This window comes from Phytophthora sojae (genome assembly GCF_000149755.1).
Source record: "Phytophthora sojae unplaced genomic scaffold PHYSOscaffold_4, whole genome shotgun sequence".
NCBI classification, from domain to species: domain Eukaryota; phylum Oomycota; class Peronosporomycetes; order Peronosporales; family Peronosporaceae; genus Phytophthora; species Phytophthora sojae.
This window is the reverse complement of record NW_009258118.1, coordinates 2,881,066-2,894,463: the sequence shown is the minus strand read 5'-3', so window position 1 is coordinate 2,894,463 and position 13,398 is coordinate 2,881,066. Positions and strand designations below refer to the sequence as shown.

The window sequence follows — 13,398 nt, the reverse complement described above, 5'->3', positions numbered from 1 at the left end:
TATTCCAACTTGGAGCTCCGGAATCCAGGACGAAGGAGCGAATGGAGGATTTAGTTAGGTCGTTCGAGCGCTGGACGGGAATATGTGTTTACAGGTAGGCAAGATCGCATCAAAGCACTAGCCGTGACCAGTGGAAATGGCGAATTTCATGCGAAGTCTCTCAAGAAAGATCAAAAGAGGCTGATGTTCGTCTGCGTGAACAATTTAGCCTGCCGCGAGCTTCGATGCGAAGACGCGTGACCGCAAGCGTTGCGGTCCTCATCCGCAGCATGTTCCGCATCCGTCGCGACATCGAAGGAGTAGGTGCAGGAGGGATGATAATGACGCGACAGTGTTTAGCATCTTAAATAAGTGAGCCTAAGTAGTCTACCCGAAGAGATTAAGCGACTTTGTGTGTGACATGCACTCGATTAGAACCGAGTATGGTCGTAAATACTGAGTGACTTCGGAAATATCAAATCTCCGTTGCTTTGTTGCTTTCCCCACCATTTCATTTTGCAACGAACCAAATCACTGAGTGGGCACAAATACAACAACGAATTTCGCAATAGATCACCTACTCGGTTTGAGTTCTCATGAAAGCGGCATGGGGGCAACCGTCGTCCTTTTGCGTGGGCTGAGGATCAAAACTAGCAATAGCTGTCTATGATGCTGCCTCCCCTGGCGCTTGGCACGTGCAACAAGAATTTCCAGCTTCAAATTACACGAAAAATTTAGTTCACGGGAGTCACCAAGTTACATGATTTACTTTTAACTTGATGAGTCATCAAGTCATCAATGATGACCACAAGAAGTAAATGGATTTAATAATGAGATCCCTAAGTTAGGGATTAGGGACCCTAACAACAGTGCAGCTCCGCCAATTTTGAAATGTTCTGTAAATCTGAAAAAAAAACTAGACGCGTTGTTTGCATACGCTTGGTCTGTTGAGTATCCAATTGTTGCTTAGCAGCGGTAATTCGCTACTTTAGAACAGTGTTAACAACGCTGAATGCCCGGAAAGTTGATCGTGTCTTAAAGATAGTCTCTAGTCTCCCACGCCATCTAATATTATGCGGGCTAGTCGTAGCTCACTTCGAGCAACTTCAAAATCTGTGCCAAACTCTTGTGCATCTTAGGGTGCTCATTAATTGTGGCTCGTACATCAATTCTTAACGGCATACTTGGGTATTCTACAGCCCGAGAATTTATTTCAACAAATGCGGACCTTTACGAAAGTGTGCGATATCTTTGTATAGCCTTTTGTAGCCAATGAGCGCCACAGTAACTCCAAACCTGTAACGCCACATAACTCCGAACCCCCGCTCGTGGTTTGAAAGCTGGAAGGATCTGACCACAAACCAGCGAATGCGGTAATTTTGGCTCGGAAATCTGGGTAGTTTACGAGCAAACCAATTTCTTGCACGTTTCATGGTTTGGTTTGTTCAAGGTGTGACCGGGGCGATTCGGGGGCGGTTGATTGAACCAATCGACCACTCCAATTTTGAGTAGAACCCACAATATGTTTTGCAAAAACCATTTGGTTCGATTTCGATCGCAAAAATCTTCGCGAAAAATATATGTTTTCAGAAATTTACGCGAAATATATTTTGATAATACTAGGGGCTGGGATAGGAGGATTTTGGTATAATACTGTAAACCCCTTATTTTTATTTTTATTAATCACTTTTCTTACTACAAAGTCGTGCTGCGCACGAGGAAGCTCTGAAATTTCCAATGCAACGTTGGCATGGCTAGAAAGCTAGCTACATCGTGAGAGGCAGCAATGATTGCAAGCAGAATAGTGTAGGAGGGCAACAGAACACCAGAAAATAGTTATATTAACTAAGTATTCATGATACTACGTGTACTAGTAGTATGCACTAAGTCCTCGCGTTTGTCCGTCGTAGCCGACTCTACGGTGGCGGTGGCAGTGACGATAGTGTCATTCACTAGCGTGATGCTGAGCATCGTGGCGCAATAGTTCTCCGCGTGTGTTGATGGGGTTCTTGCGCAGCACCTCGAAGTCTTCTTGGGTGTGGATGTTGACTGTCTCAGGGTTCAGCGTCGACATGGGCGCTGTTCAGCTTGGGTGACGAGAGGAGCTCGAGCCCGACAGACTGTAGAGCAGCTCCAGATGGATCTCGTAGATATCGAGGACCTAGTAGAGCAGCGTGACGCCCGTGACGGCCAAGTGATCTGCGTCATCTGGTTCCACTTGCCGATCTTCAACGAGCCGTCGAACTCAACGAGGTCACCGACGTAGTCCTGGCTCATGAAGATGGTGCTGACCGCGCCGTCATTGGGCTGTCAGGCCGTCGAGAACCCCATAGTGTCCGGTGCATTGCGACTGCCAAGGAAGATCAATAGAATGTTGAGCGGCAGCAGCACCGTGAGGATGTTTGTGTACGAGATCTTCTGCGGCTTCAAGTTTTACGTCTAGTAGGTGTCCTTGGTGGCGTAGCTGTAGTAGTAGTAGATCACGTTCAGCGTTTCGACCGACGTCGACGCGCTCTCCTCCTTAGCGTCTACCACCGAGAGACATCAGATGGATACATCCCTGAACCCGGACTTGAAGATACTACAGGAGAAGACCCGGTCGAGATATCCCTGCAGCATCTCGTCGTCCTGCTTCGTCGTGATGCTCCAACTTCGCGTCGTAGATCAAATCTACCGAGTCGCCGAAGCATGACACAAGGAGGTCCTTGAAGTATCACCAATCTCCAAGAACGAGATGGTAGTAATGGAGTGGAGCCACTCGTGCCCACCTGAGCCAGCACGGATGGTTTGCCCCCCCCCCATACTGTGGCCCACGAGGTGAATCTTCTTCGTACTCCTCGCCCCTTTTCGGGTACAGCCCGTAGCAGGTGGCGTAATTTACCGAGTGAGCTGCGCAGTTCGTGACCCCACCTTTGATCTGCGCGCGAGCGCCATAAGCATAAGCCTCACAGCTGCTATGATGATGATGCTGATCTACGCCCCAAAACCCAGCTTTGGGTTGCTCATACCTTCGCGAAACTCGAGCATCTCCTCCACCTTCTCCTCCACCTCCATGCTCTCGCCATGGGTGCCACTGATGGCCGACGCGGAGATCTCAGCCTTGCGCTTGAAGTCGTTGACGATCGACTGGAATTTTCAGTGGCATTTATCCCATGAAAAACTCACGCCATAAATTACCGTTTAAATTACTTACAAACGCGGGTTGCGCGAAGATGGACGCGTCGCCGACAGGGTCAACATTCACATGGGTGATTCAAAACGGCAAGAGGTATACGATATAAAGGGTTTTAAAAATTGATCTGCATCGATAATTGCGTATTGTGTAGTCTTAACTATAAGATTTATGGACAATCAGACCCTTTAAATTACGAAGGCTGTGTTTTTTTAACAAAAAACTTTATTTATGAAGTTTGAGAAGTGGGTGACCAGTACAGCAGATCTTCCATTTAAGCAAAGAGGGTGTCGCTAAACTCTGATACATAAAATAGCGCGGAAAGTGGTTGATCACCGAGAGACTCTGAAATCTGAAATAAATTAAATTTCACAGAACAAAATATACTGGGATAGGAAGCAACGTTTAGTGCTACTATCGCAGACCAAATAAGATTATATCGGAGTCAAACTGTAGGGAGGCCGGCGTCTCCACGACGAGCGAGACGACGAGACAGCAGATGGCGGTGTTGCAGTTCACGGCCGAGTGGGACGTGAATCCAGCTGACCACGCGGTCGGCAGGATCGGCAGCACGGCGAAGATCTGGACCTCGGGATCCTCGGACCCCACGGACGCTGCGATCTCAACGGAGCGAGCTCACTTCCGAACTGGACGACTAACGAGCAAGCCGGCTGGATCTACAACGCGTGCTCGGAGCGAGCACAACGAACGAACGAACGGCAAGCGGGGCGTGGTGCAGATTCACGAGAGACCTCGGTGGACGACTGCACGCGGTGGACGACGGCGAAGGCAACGGATAGGGAGCATACGGCTTCCGAGTCTTTCGACGGCTGCGACGAGTAGGGGAGGAGCGAGTGGACGTACACCCGAGTGGCTAGAGACGGCGTGACGAACGGAGCCCAAGTCGTGCACGGCAGGTAGTTAGACGTTAGCAGATACCGCGACTAGTTTGCCTAAATAAAATAGGTGTGGCTGTCAGTCGGACACCCACCGGCGCAGTGTCAGGCGTTTTGACACTTTCGGCCAGACCGCATCAGCACGGTCACGACCAACCCCGAGCGCGTGGGGCTAAACACTTTGCATGGTGGTCATACAGGGACCTAGACAAAGCATTCGACGAAGCCGGCACCTCACGAAGACATCCGAAGACTCTACGATGGCAAGGACGAAGGCCATGGAGGTCGTCGTCCAGCACGGCTTCCTCCAGCGATTCGGGCTTCGGCCTCTGCTTGACCAGGAGTCGGGTCGTGCGATCCAGACTACGGTAGAATTGTGCTAACAGCACACGTTCGCGAATCCTGTTGTTGCCGCACAGATCTCGCAGAGCAGCTGCGAAATCTGCATACGATTCGCCGGGCATAGTGCGTGGACAAGGCGACCGAGATTAACGACCCGATCGACAACGTGGCCCAGGGCATGGAGAACATTGGCCAAGCCTTCGTGACGGCCCCTGACACCTACGTCGTGCCCGCGAACGGTACCACTGGGCACATGGCGCTGATACCAGGTGTCGGCAGCACCGACGTGGCGGAAGAGAAGAAGCGAAACGTGCGACGGGCAACAGGCCGGCGAATCAGAATCAGGCGACGACGGTCCCAGCTGCTGGAGGGTGATTCTGGCGACGAGCGAATCAGGACGAGGACGAAGAGACGAAGGCGAGCGACCCAGTCGACGAGAACAACGCAAGCGACGAACCCGACGAGGGCGGTGCCGACGACGCCCCAAGCGAGACGCAAGAAGCACCAGCCAGCACCAACGACGACGGCGCTGCGATGGCTCCGCTGACGGCTCTGACGGCCGCGTTGCGGCAGATGGTGACGACGATGGCCAGGATGGACGCTCGGCTGGACCAGCTGAGCACGACGGCGACGAACCCGGCGCAGTCCCAGGCGCCCACGGACTCCGGCACGCAGGTGGCGACGACGCAGCAGCCGCCAGCGCCTGTGACGAACCCGCCAGCTTCAACGAGTACGGCACAGGCACCAGCAGCCCCGCAGCAAGATCAGCCAGCTGCCACGCACCGGCAGGTGGCGTTCTGTGGTGTAGCGGGATCGGCCAAAATCTGGTTAAGGCCTGCTCGAGCTTCCCACCAGCGCCCATACACCGACTAACGGAGGGGGTCCCCCAACGATCCGTGATCGGCTGAAGATGTTTTCACCTTGTGTACCCGTCGGCGGGCTGGATATGCTCTCTCGGGGCTCCGAAGATGCAGCACTTGGTGACGATCGAGTGTCTTAGCGTGATGCGGGGATAGTTTGTGGAGCAGCGCGGTAGTCCTCGCTCTGCGTCCGATCGAGATCGATCGCAGATCAGGAGCCGATCGTGGGTTGATCGTGGATCGTGGATCGGCGATCAACACCCGATCGATGACTGGTGCCGGTTGCCGTCCGCAGCCGATCCATCATCTTCCGTCCTCGGCCGTCCTAGATCTGCGAGATCTGTTGTCGATCGGGGCTTGGGTCGACCCCGAATCACGCCACGGTTCGAGCACGATCATCCACAATCCGGCTTGCCACATGTCCTGCCTTACGCGCCGGCGTCATCGGGCCACTTGAGATCTCCCGAAGAACTCCCTCTGATCCACAGAATCTTGCTGCCTGTCTCTGGATCGCTGATCTCCCATACTTCCAGTCGATCGGCCCTGCCGCCTTTCTCAGAGAGCAATTCTTATTCAGCACTTCTCCACAGTTCGGCGGTGACAGCAGCGACGATGATGACTCGTCGAGTTCCAGTAGCGACGATGACTCCGACGGCAACGACCGTGGTGGGCGACGCGGACGACGACAACCCGCGACGCGCCCAGGCGACGATGACTTCCATCACAACAGACGCAGAACCATACGCGACTTGGACCTGCCGACGTTCCTGCCGACGCCGCAGGAGTGAGGCTTCTTCGCACCACAACTTTAGGGCTGTGCTGTCATGAAAAGGTGTATCACCACCCAAAATATAGTCATATCCACACACATAGAAAAAAGGGACGACCACCAAACAAAAAAGGCCCAACCACCAAGTAAAAAAATCCAATCAAAAGTTGAAGTGCTACCACTTAACCCTTTAGTGATCAATATAATACTTTGATTTTGTATACTGAAGTCCCTATAGTAAAGTGTAAAACATGCATAAATGCTTGGTTTTGCTCCGTACCCCACAGCATAATATATCATTTTGCAGGGGTTTACCAATATTTATTGCAATTATTGTTGTAAAACCTCGCACTATGCTTGGTTTTACGCAAGTGATATAATAGGTGTAACAGGGTTACACGCACAAGTGGCTACCGTCACTTGTAACTCTAACAGACACGACGTCTGTTAGAGGTTCGAAAGAATTTCTCGACCTTGGTGTAGACACACCAAAGGCTACATACATTTACGACCACCACGACGGGTGGTCCATAGAGACTTAGGATTCCTATTGGCTGAGAGCAGCATCTCTTAGCCAATGAGCGACATGCATAGCATTGGAATTCTGCCAACCAGCCGTTGGCAGATTCCTATCTTAGAATATTACATTTAGAGGAAGTCAGAAGCATAAAACAAAAATAGCAGTTCTCATTTTAACCCAAAAACATTATTTGGTTCGTTTATTTAGATTAATCTATACTCGGAGGCCCGAGTATAATTAACTCTAATTTAAACTAAGCTACGCTTCCTCGTACACGTGCGCACACGTGTAAGCTAAAGTAGTTAGCCAAAGTAGGCCCATTACACCTGGTATCACTTTGTAGTCCGTCCAACGACCGACTACCTGAGTTCGTACGTCACCGCACGAACGCGGAACTGAGAACCTTCCCATGGATACAGAGGTGCCCACGGAAAGCTCCACTACGCCTGCAACTTACGTTGCACGCGCTGACTGTCCCCACCTGTCGGATCCAGAGTGGGAGGCCCTCCAACGACTGTCAACAGTCATTGGTGAGGCGGCTGTAGCTACGATGCTGCGTACGCTAACGCCGACAGAGCAACACGGTGTTGCTCTGGGTTTCATCCTGAAGGAGCAACGCGATGTTGCTGCTACTACCGCGATGTCGTCCGGGACGACATCACGCGCGCAATCGCTAAAGCTCGATGTGAGTAACTATGTCGGAAAAGAGGGCGAGCCTCTCCTCCGTTGGCTTGTCAAACTCGACACTGCCATTGCGGCTCGACATATCATCGACCCGTTGTCGAAGGTTGCGTTCGCCATGTCATGTCTTGGCGGACGTGCTCGAAGTTGGGCGTATGGACGCCGACTCTCGGATCCTACGTGCTTTAGCACGTACGAGGGTTTCAAGGAAGAGCCCAGACAAGCGTTTGAGCCACCGCAAAACGAGTTCTGGCCGAGGGCGGAGTTCCTCGACCTGCAGCAGGGCAAGCATGATGTCCATGCTTACGCTCAGAGAGCACGGTACTTGGTCTCGAACATCGTGACCAATCCGATCGATGAGGCGACCAAGGTCGTCACGTTCATGAAGGGACTGAGAGATGGGCCTGTGAAGACCTATCTCTTCCGTGAGTACCCGAGTACTCTCGAAGCTGCAATTACCCTTGCAATGCAGGAGGAGTTTAGCCTGCGGCAGGCTAAGCTGCATGCACATGTGCCGAGGCCACAGCCACGCCCGGTAGTGAGGACGGGAGGCCCAGAACCCATGGACCTCTCGAGTGCTGCAACTGCTGGACCCCAGCAGTCGCAGGGAAACAATGTGCGATGCTACCGTCGCGGTAGAGTCGGTCACTTTGCTCGGGAGTGCACGGCCCCCGTGCACCAGCAGGGTGGCTATCGCGGCGGTGCCGGGCACCGTCGCAACCAAGCAAAAAACGCTGGACGCCAGTAGGCGCGGGGCGCCCTACTGGTAATGCAGTTCCGCGTGTCGACCTTGGACACGCGATACTGAGGACTGCAGCCCCCAGTGAGATTCATTCTCGCTGCAAGAACCAAGATGACAAGCCTGACCTTGGCATCCTGAACGTGAACTCGATGAGAGCAAGCAGCTCTCTCCGTGCTTTGGTAGATTCTGGCGCGTCGAAGAACTTTGTTCGACTGCGAAGTCTATCAAGGCTTGACTTCGAGGATTTAAAGATACCTCGAAGTATGTTGGAAGTACGACTGGCAACGGGTGCCGTCGTGAAGACCGAGAAGCGCATGGTACGCGTGCGCTTCACGTATGAAGATCAAGAGTTTGTCGAGACCTTTATCGTCCTGGATCTGGACGATAAGTTTGACATTGTATTGGGCATGCCGTGGCTTGCCCGGCATGATCCGGTCATCGATTGGGAGAAGCGCACTCTCGTGCGCTTCGGTCGCGACAGCGGAACAGTGAGCGATGGCCCTGTTGCCGCTACGCACGCACCGACAGGTGCGCGCGACTCCCCACTCGAGACAGCGCCTAATGCCACTGTCCCGGAGCGCCCTGGGCGCGCGCGAGCACACGCGCAAGAGCAGCTAGCGTCGGTGTTGCCGCCGACAGCTAATGAAGGAAATGTGTTGACCTCGGAGGTCGACACCCGCTTTTCAGCGAATCAGGAAGAGTCTCCGGCCTCAAGGGGCACGGATGACGCAGGCGCGTCACACGCCTCCACCGTGGAGGCTGACGCGAATCTGATTGGATCAGGTCTGGCCAATAATAAGAGCCAAGGTGACGTAACGCCATCGACTCCGGGAGTCGATGACTTGGGTGAATTTGATTCGTCGGCTCGGGGAGCCGACGCACCCTCCGTAATGGGGGTCTCCGCCAATGGTTGGCGTCGAGGTATTAAAGTTGCGACGGTTCCGGGAACTGGCGCTGCAGGCGGTGCGGACGGTTGCAAACGTCCCGCACCGGAAACACTTGCATGCTGTCGTGCAGCCGGGCAGCACGACGAAGCGTCGGGCGACCAAGCCGGGCTTGAAGTCGCTCGCTCGCGGGATGAACCCGCCGGCGGTACTGAAGAAGAACACCCGCCCACGGCTGGGCCTGGACGAGGTCAAGAGTCATGCGGAGCCGGACAAGAAGACGGCGCATGCGATGGTCGCTGCACAAGTCTCGGCCTGGGGCCGAGACGCTACAAGAAATGTCTGCCGGGCAGACGGAGGCTGAAAAGCCGGACGTCGAAACGTTGAACGTCTTGACGCGTACCTGTGCCGGGTTCCGGTACAGGGAGATGACCCTCGCTAATCCTCCGACGCAAGCGTCGGAGTTGACTTCGCTTCCAGCTCATGAGCTGGAAGCGCTTCGCGCGTGACTTGCACGATGGACGCATCGACCAAATATGCATTCTTTCGGACGCCGAGAGAACGAAGAGCGAGAATGAAGAACTGAGGCAGTTCTTCATGGAGACCACCACTGAGAGCGAGGACACTCTCAGTGCGAAGACGAAGAAGGAGCGCTTTGAAGAGCAGAGCTGGGACTCGTTGAAGACGAGTCCCTACTACAAGATCTTACGCGAGTACGCGGACGTACTTCCGGAAGAGATCCCTGCGGAGCTTCCGCAGGACAAGGGCATCCAGCACGAGATTGATCTCGTGCCGGGGACGAAGTACTGTGTCACGCGGCAGTGGCCACTGCCGCGAGAGCAGGTCAAGGCGATCGACGACGTCTTTGAGAGTCGTCGCAAAGCTGGACAAGTGCGGGAATCGAAGTCCCCGCACGGTGCTCCGACGTTCTGTGTCAAGAAGCCATAGGGCGGCTGGCGCATCGTTCATGCGTACAACAAGCTGAACGATGCGACGATACCGGCGCAGACACCGATACCGCGAAAAGATGTCATGATCGATTCGATGGCCAGGAGCACTATTTACAGTGCTCTTGATCTGCGCGATGGGTTCTATCAGATCCTAATGCGTGAGAGCGATATCCCTCTCACGGCTGTGAGCACGCCGAGCGGCATGCTCTGGGAGTGGCTAGTGATGCCACAGGGTCTGAAGAACGCCCCTGCGACCTTCAACAGGTGCGTGACGCACTTGTTGCGCTCGGTGCGCGACTTCGCACCGAGCTACTTCGACGATGTGTTCGTCCACAGCCGGGCTGCGAACGGGATGAGCGATGTTGAGATGCACAAGGTGCATCTCCGGGAGCTGCTTGCGCTCATGCGCAAGCACAAGCTCTATGCGAACCTGAAGAAGTGCATCTTTGGGGCGAGCGAGATACCCGTGCTCGGGTGTCTCGTCGGGAAGAACGACGTCCGCCCTGACCCTGAGAAGGTCAGAGTGACCAATGAATGGCCGACGCCGTCGAACGTCAAGGAACTGCAGCAGTTCTTTTGTAATGGGCCTACTTTGGCCCACTACTTTAGCTTACACGTGTGCGCGTGTATGTGAGGAAGCGTAGCTTAGTTTAAATTAGAGTTAATTATACTCGGGCCTCCGAGTATAGATTAATCTAAATAAACGAACCAAATAATGTTTTGGGTTAAAATGAGAACTGCTATTTTTGTTTTATGCTTCTGACTTCCTCTAAATGTAATATTCTAAGATAGGAATCTGCCAACGGCTGGTTGGCAGAATTCCAATGCTATGCATGTCGCTCATTGGCTAAGAGATGCTGCTCTCAGCCAATAGGAATCCTAAGTCTCTATGCACCACCCGTCGTGGTGGTCGTAAATGTATGTAGCCTTTTGTGTGTCTACACCAAGGTCGAGAAAGTCTTTCGAACCTCTAACAGACGTCGTGTCTGTTAGAGTTACAAGTGACTGTAGCCACTTGTGCGTGTAACCCTGTTACACCATCCCCCCTCAAGGTTAGACGCGCCGAGTCACGGCACGTCAATAAGGAAATTGACCATTCGTCAATTCTTCACGTTGGAGAAAGAAAACTCGAGCTCATTCCGCAATAAGCTCGCCTCAGAAGAAGACCGACGCTGCAGCAGAGGGGAAGTCCTCCGCCGGGATAGAGACTCTCTCTATCCCCGAGTACCGCGAGCGTCTCAAAGCAAGGCGTGACGCTCTGGCTACCAAGGCTGCGGCGGGGACAACTCAACCAGAGATTGTCCTCGAAGGTTCTTCTGTAGTCAACGACGCCGTTGACTTCGAGGACGACGACGTGGAGATGGAAGAGGGCGAAGCCTCTTGTAGCAAGCGCAAGGAGTCTATCGACAGCGATAGTCTCGACCCGCATGCCGGGTCGAAACGCCCTCGTGAAGGAGACGACTCGGACGCTTCGAGCTCGAAGCGTTCGCGCGGCGAGAGCGACACTCCGCTCTCTGCTGCTGGGGCTTTGAGCTCCCCGCATGAGGTGGCGCCTTCAAGCTCTCCGCGCGCTACTCAGGCAGCGTGCGATCCGTGGATGCCGTCTGCGTCAGAGATCGCAGACCGTGTGGGCAACACTGTGCCTCCAAACGAAATCCCGCTGTACGTATGCAGCGGTATCCACGACGATGCTGTTGCGGAGGAGCAGCACTTTGATCCGTTAACGAATCAAAGGCGCGACTACTACATCGGGCTCTTCCACGAGCTCCAGTACTTCTCCAGCAAGAAGACCTCTTCTCGCAGCAAAGTGCCTGAGTGGCAGGCACTTTGTCAAAGTTGGAATGCTTTTGTTGAGAACTTCAACAAGAAACCGACTGCTTACCGCGAGCGGGTTTAGCATGCCCGTGAGCGCTTCGAGACATTCTCGACGCGCGGGCGGCTGGAGCAGCTCCACAGATCCTCTGTGGACGTTGGTATTCCATGCGCGGTGCCCGAAGGCCAACGGTGCACGTTGTGTCTTCCGGGTGCGGCGCGCTTGAGCGACCGCGACCTAAACGGGTACACGACGATTCGTGTACCTGCGAGTCTCAGGGATCTCCGTGCCAAGTTCCTGGCACGCGAGGAACGCGATGATCGCGAAACTTCGGGCGCTGCAGGTAATTACAGCGCTCGCGCTACATTCGCGTCGATAGTGCGTGGTGAGCTTCGTACGCCCTCACCATTTCTGGAACGTCCTGCAGCCGGACGTCCCGTGACTCCCATGTATCTTGGTGGGGCGGAAACCCTCTCCAACGAATACGATAACAAACCGGCTGCCGGTTTGTTTTCGGGATACTATGGTTCACAATACGCTCAACAATCCAGCGTGTTGAGCCGCGGGCGTCGCGGATCGGAGGCGGCGGTGGTGGGAACACGCCCCAGGTATGGTCAACCTGGGGTTGACCTTGATCCGACGCTCGAGGAGCGGATCGCTGCTGTGGAACAGCATCAGAGCCGGGAGTTCGCCGCTCTGAACCAGGAGGTGGCGATCCTGAGGGCTGAAGTCGCTCAGGGTTCGCAGACCGCGTCGCACGCTTGGCCCAGCGCGTTCACGCGCTGGAGCAGAGGTTCGCTCCCGCTGGGGCTTCCGCTTCGGGCCGGCCGAGCTAGGTGGTTCGTGCTGCCGGTACGGCTTCAACCGCCCGACGTAACAGGTCGGATGGAGGCGCATGCTAGATGGAATGTCTAGCGTGTAGGCGTTGCCATGCCGTGCCAACACCGTGAACGGCCCGATGAAGCGCGGAGCGAGCTTGCTCGCCCCGAAGTCGGAAACTGCCTGTTTAGGCAGGTTTTGAGTTGCTAACAAAACCAATGAACCCTTCTTGAATCCATTAGTGTTGCCCCTACCAACATTGTCTGCGTTCAGCTTCTGTCGACCGACGGAAGCTGCAATAGCGTCTTGGACAAACCGAATGACGGCTTGTCTGCGCTGCACGAAGTTGATTGCGTCCGAGCTGAACTCGTTCAGCTCGTTTCTAGCAGTAGGCCCGGCCTCTGCGTTCGTCTTCGCGGTGTCTGTGCCCTGCACAGACCCGTTCTTCTTCTTCTTCTTGCGCGTAGTCGCGGCTGACACTGTGCAAGTGTCAGCGGCATTCTGCGGCTACTGCGTTGCAGTCGTAGATCCTCCCCCACTTAAGGAAGGAGCCACCATCCCGAGTAGACTCGGGAGGCGTGGGTGCCTGATGGCATTCACGCAGAACGGTGTATGCCCGGTCGAGGCATGAACCGAGTTGTTGATGGCGAACTCCGCCATCGGCAGGCACTCGCTCCAGTGTTGGAACGAGTGAGCGTAGTTCTTAAGCACGTCTACGAGCACGCGGTTCACGCGCTCGGTTTGCCCGTCCGTCGGCGGATGATCCGCAGTCGACATCGAAAGTTGACTCCCAGGAAGTGTAAACACTTCTTGCCAAAGGTGTGCAGTGAAGCGCGGGTCTCGATCCGACACAATGTCGATCGGCATGCCATGGTGTTTGAACACCATGTCAACGAACAGACGTGTGGTCTGTTTCGTAGTCACTTCAGCGGGTACCGCAGCAAGATGTACCATCTTGCTGAAGCGGTCAA

At 54.4% G+C, this 13,398-nt stretch overlaps 1 protein-coding gene across 1 annotated transcript; it reads left to right on the top strand.

Moving 5' to 3' along the window:
• Positions 1-3,055: 3,055 nt before the first annotated feature.
• On the top strand, positions 3,056-6,037 carry PHYSODRAFT_331403 (hypothetical protein; the record flags this gene model as incomplete). The annotated part of the gene is made up of 7 exons (XM_009528191.1): positions 3,056-3,117; positions 3,608-3,884; positions 3,995-4,068; positions 4,316-4,415; positions 4,514-4,699; positions 4,786-5,178; positions 5,840-6,037. 7 exons carry the CDS (start codon positions 3,056-3,058, stop codon positions 6,035-6,037), a joined length of 1,290 nt encoding a protein of 429 aa, XP_009526486.1.
• Between the last annotated feature and the right edge of the window lie 7,361 nt (positions 6,038-13,398).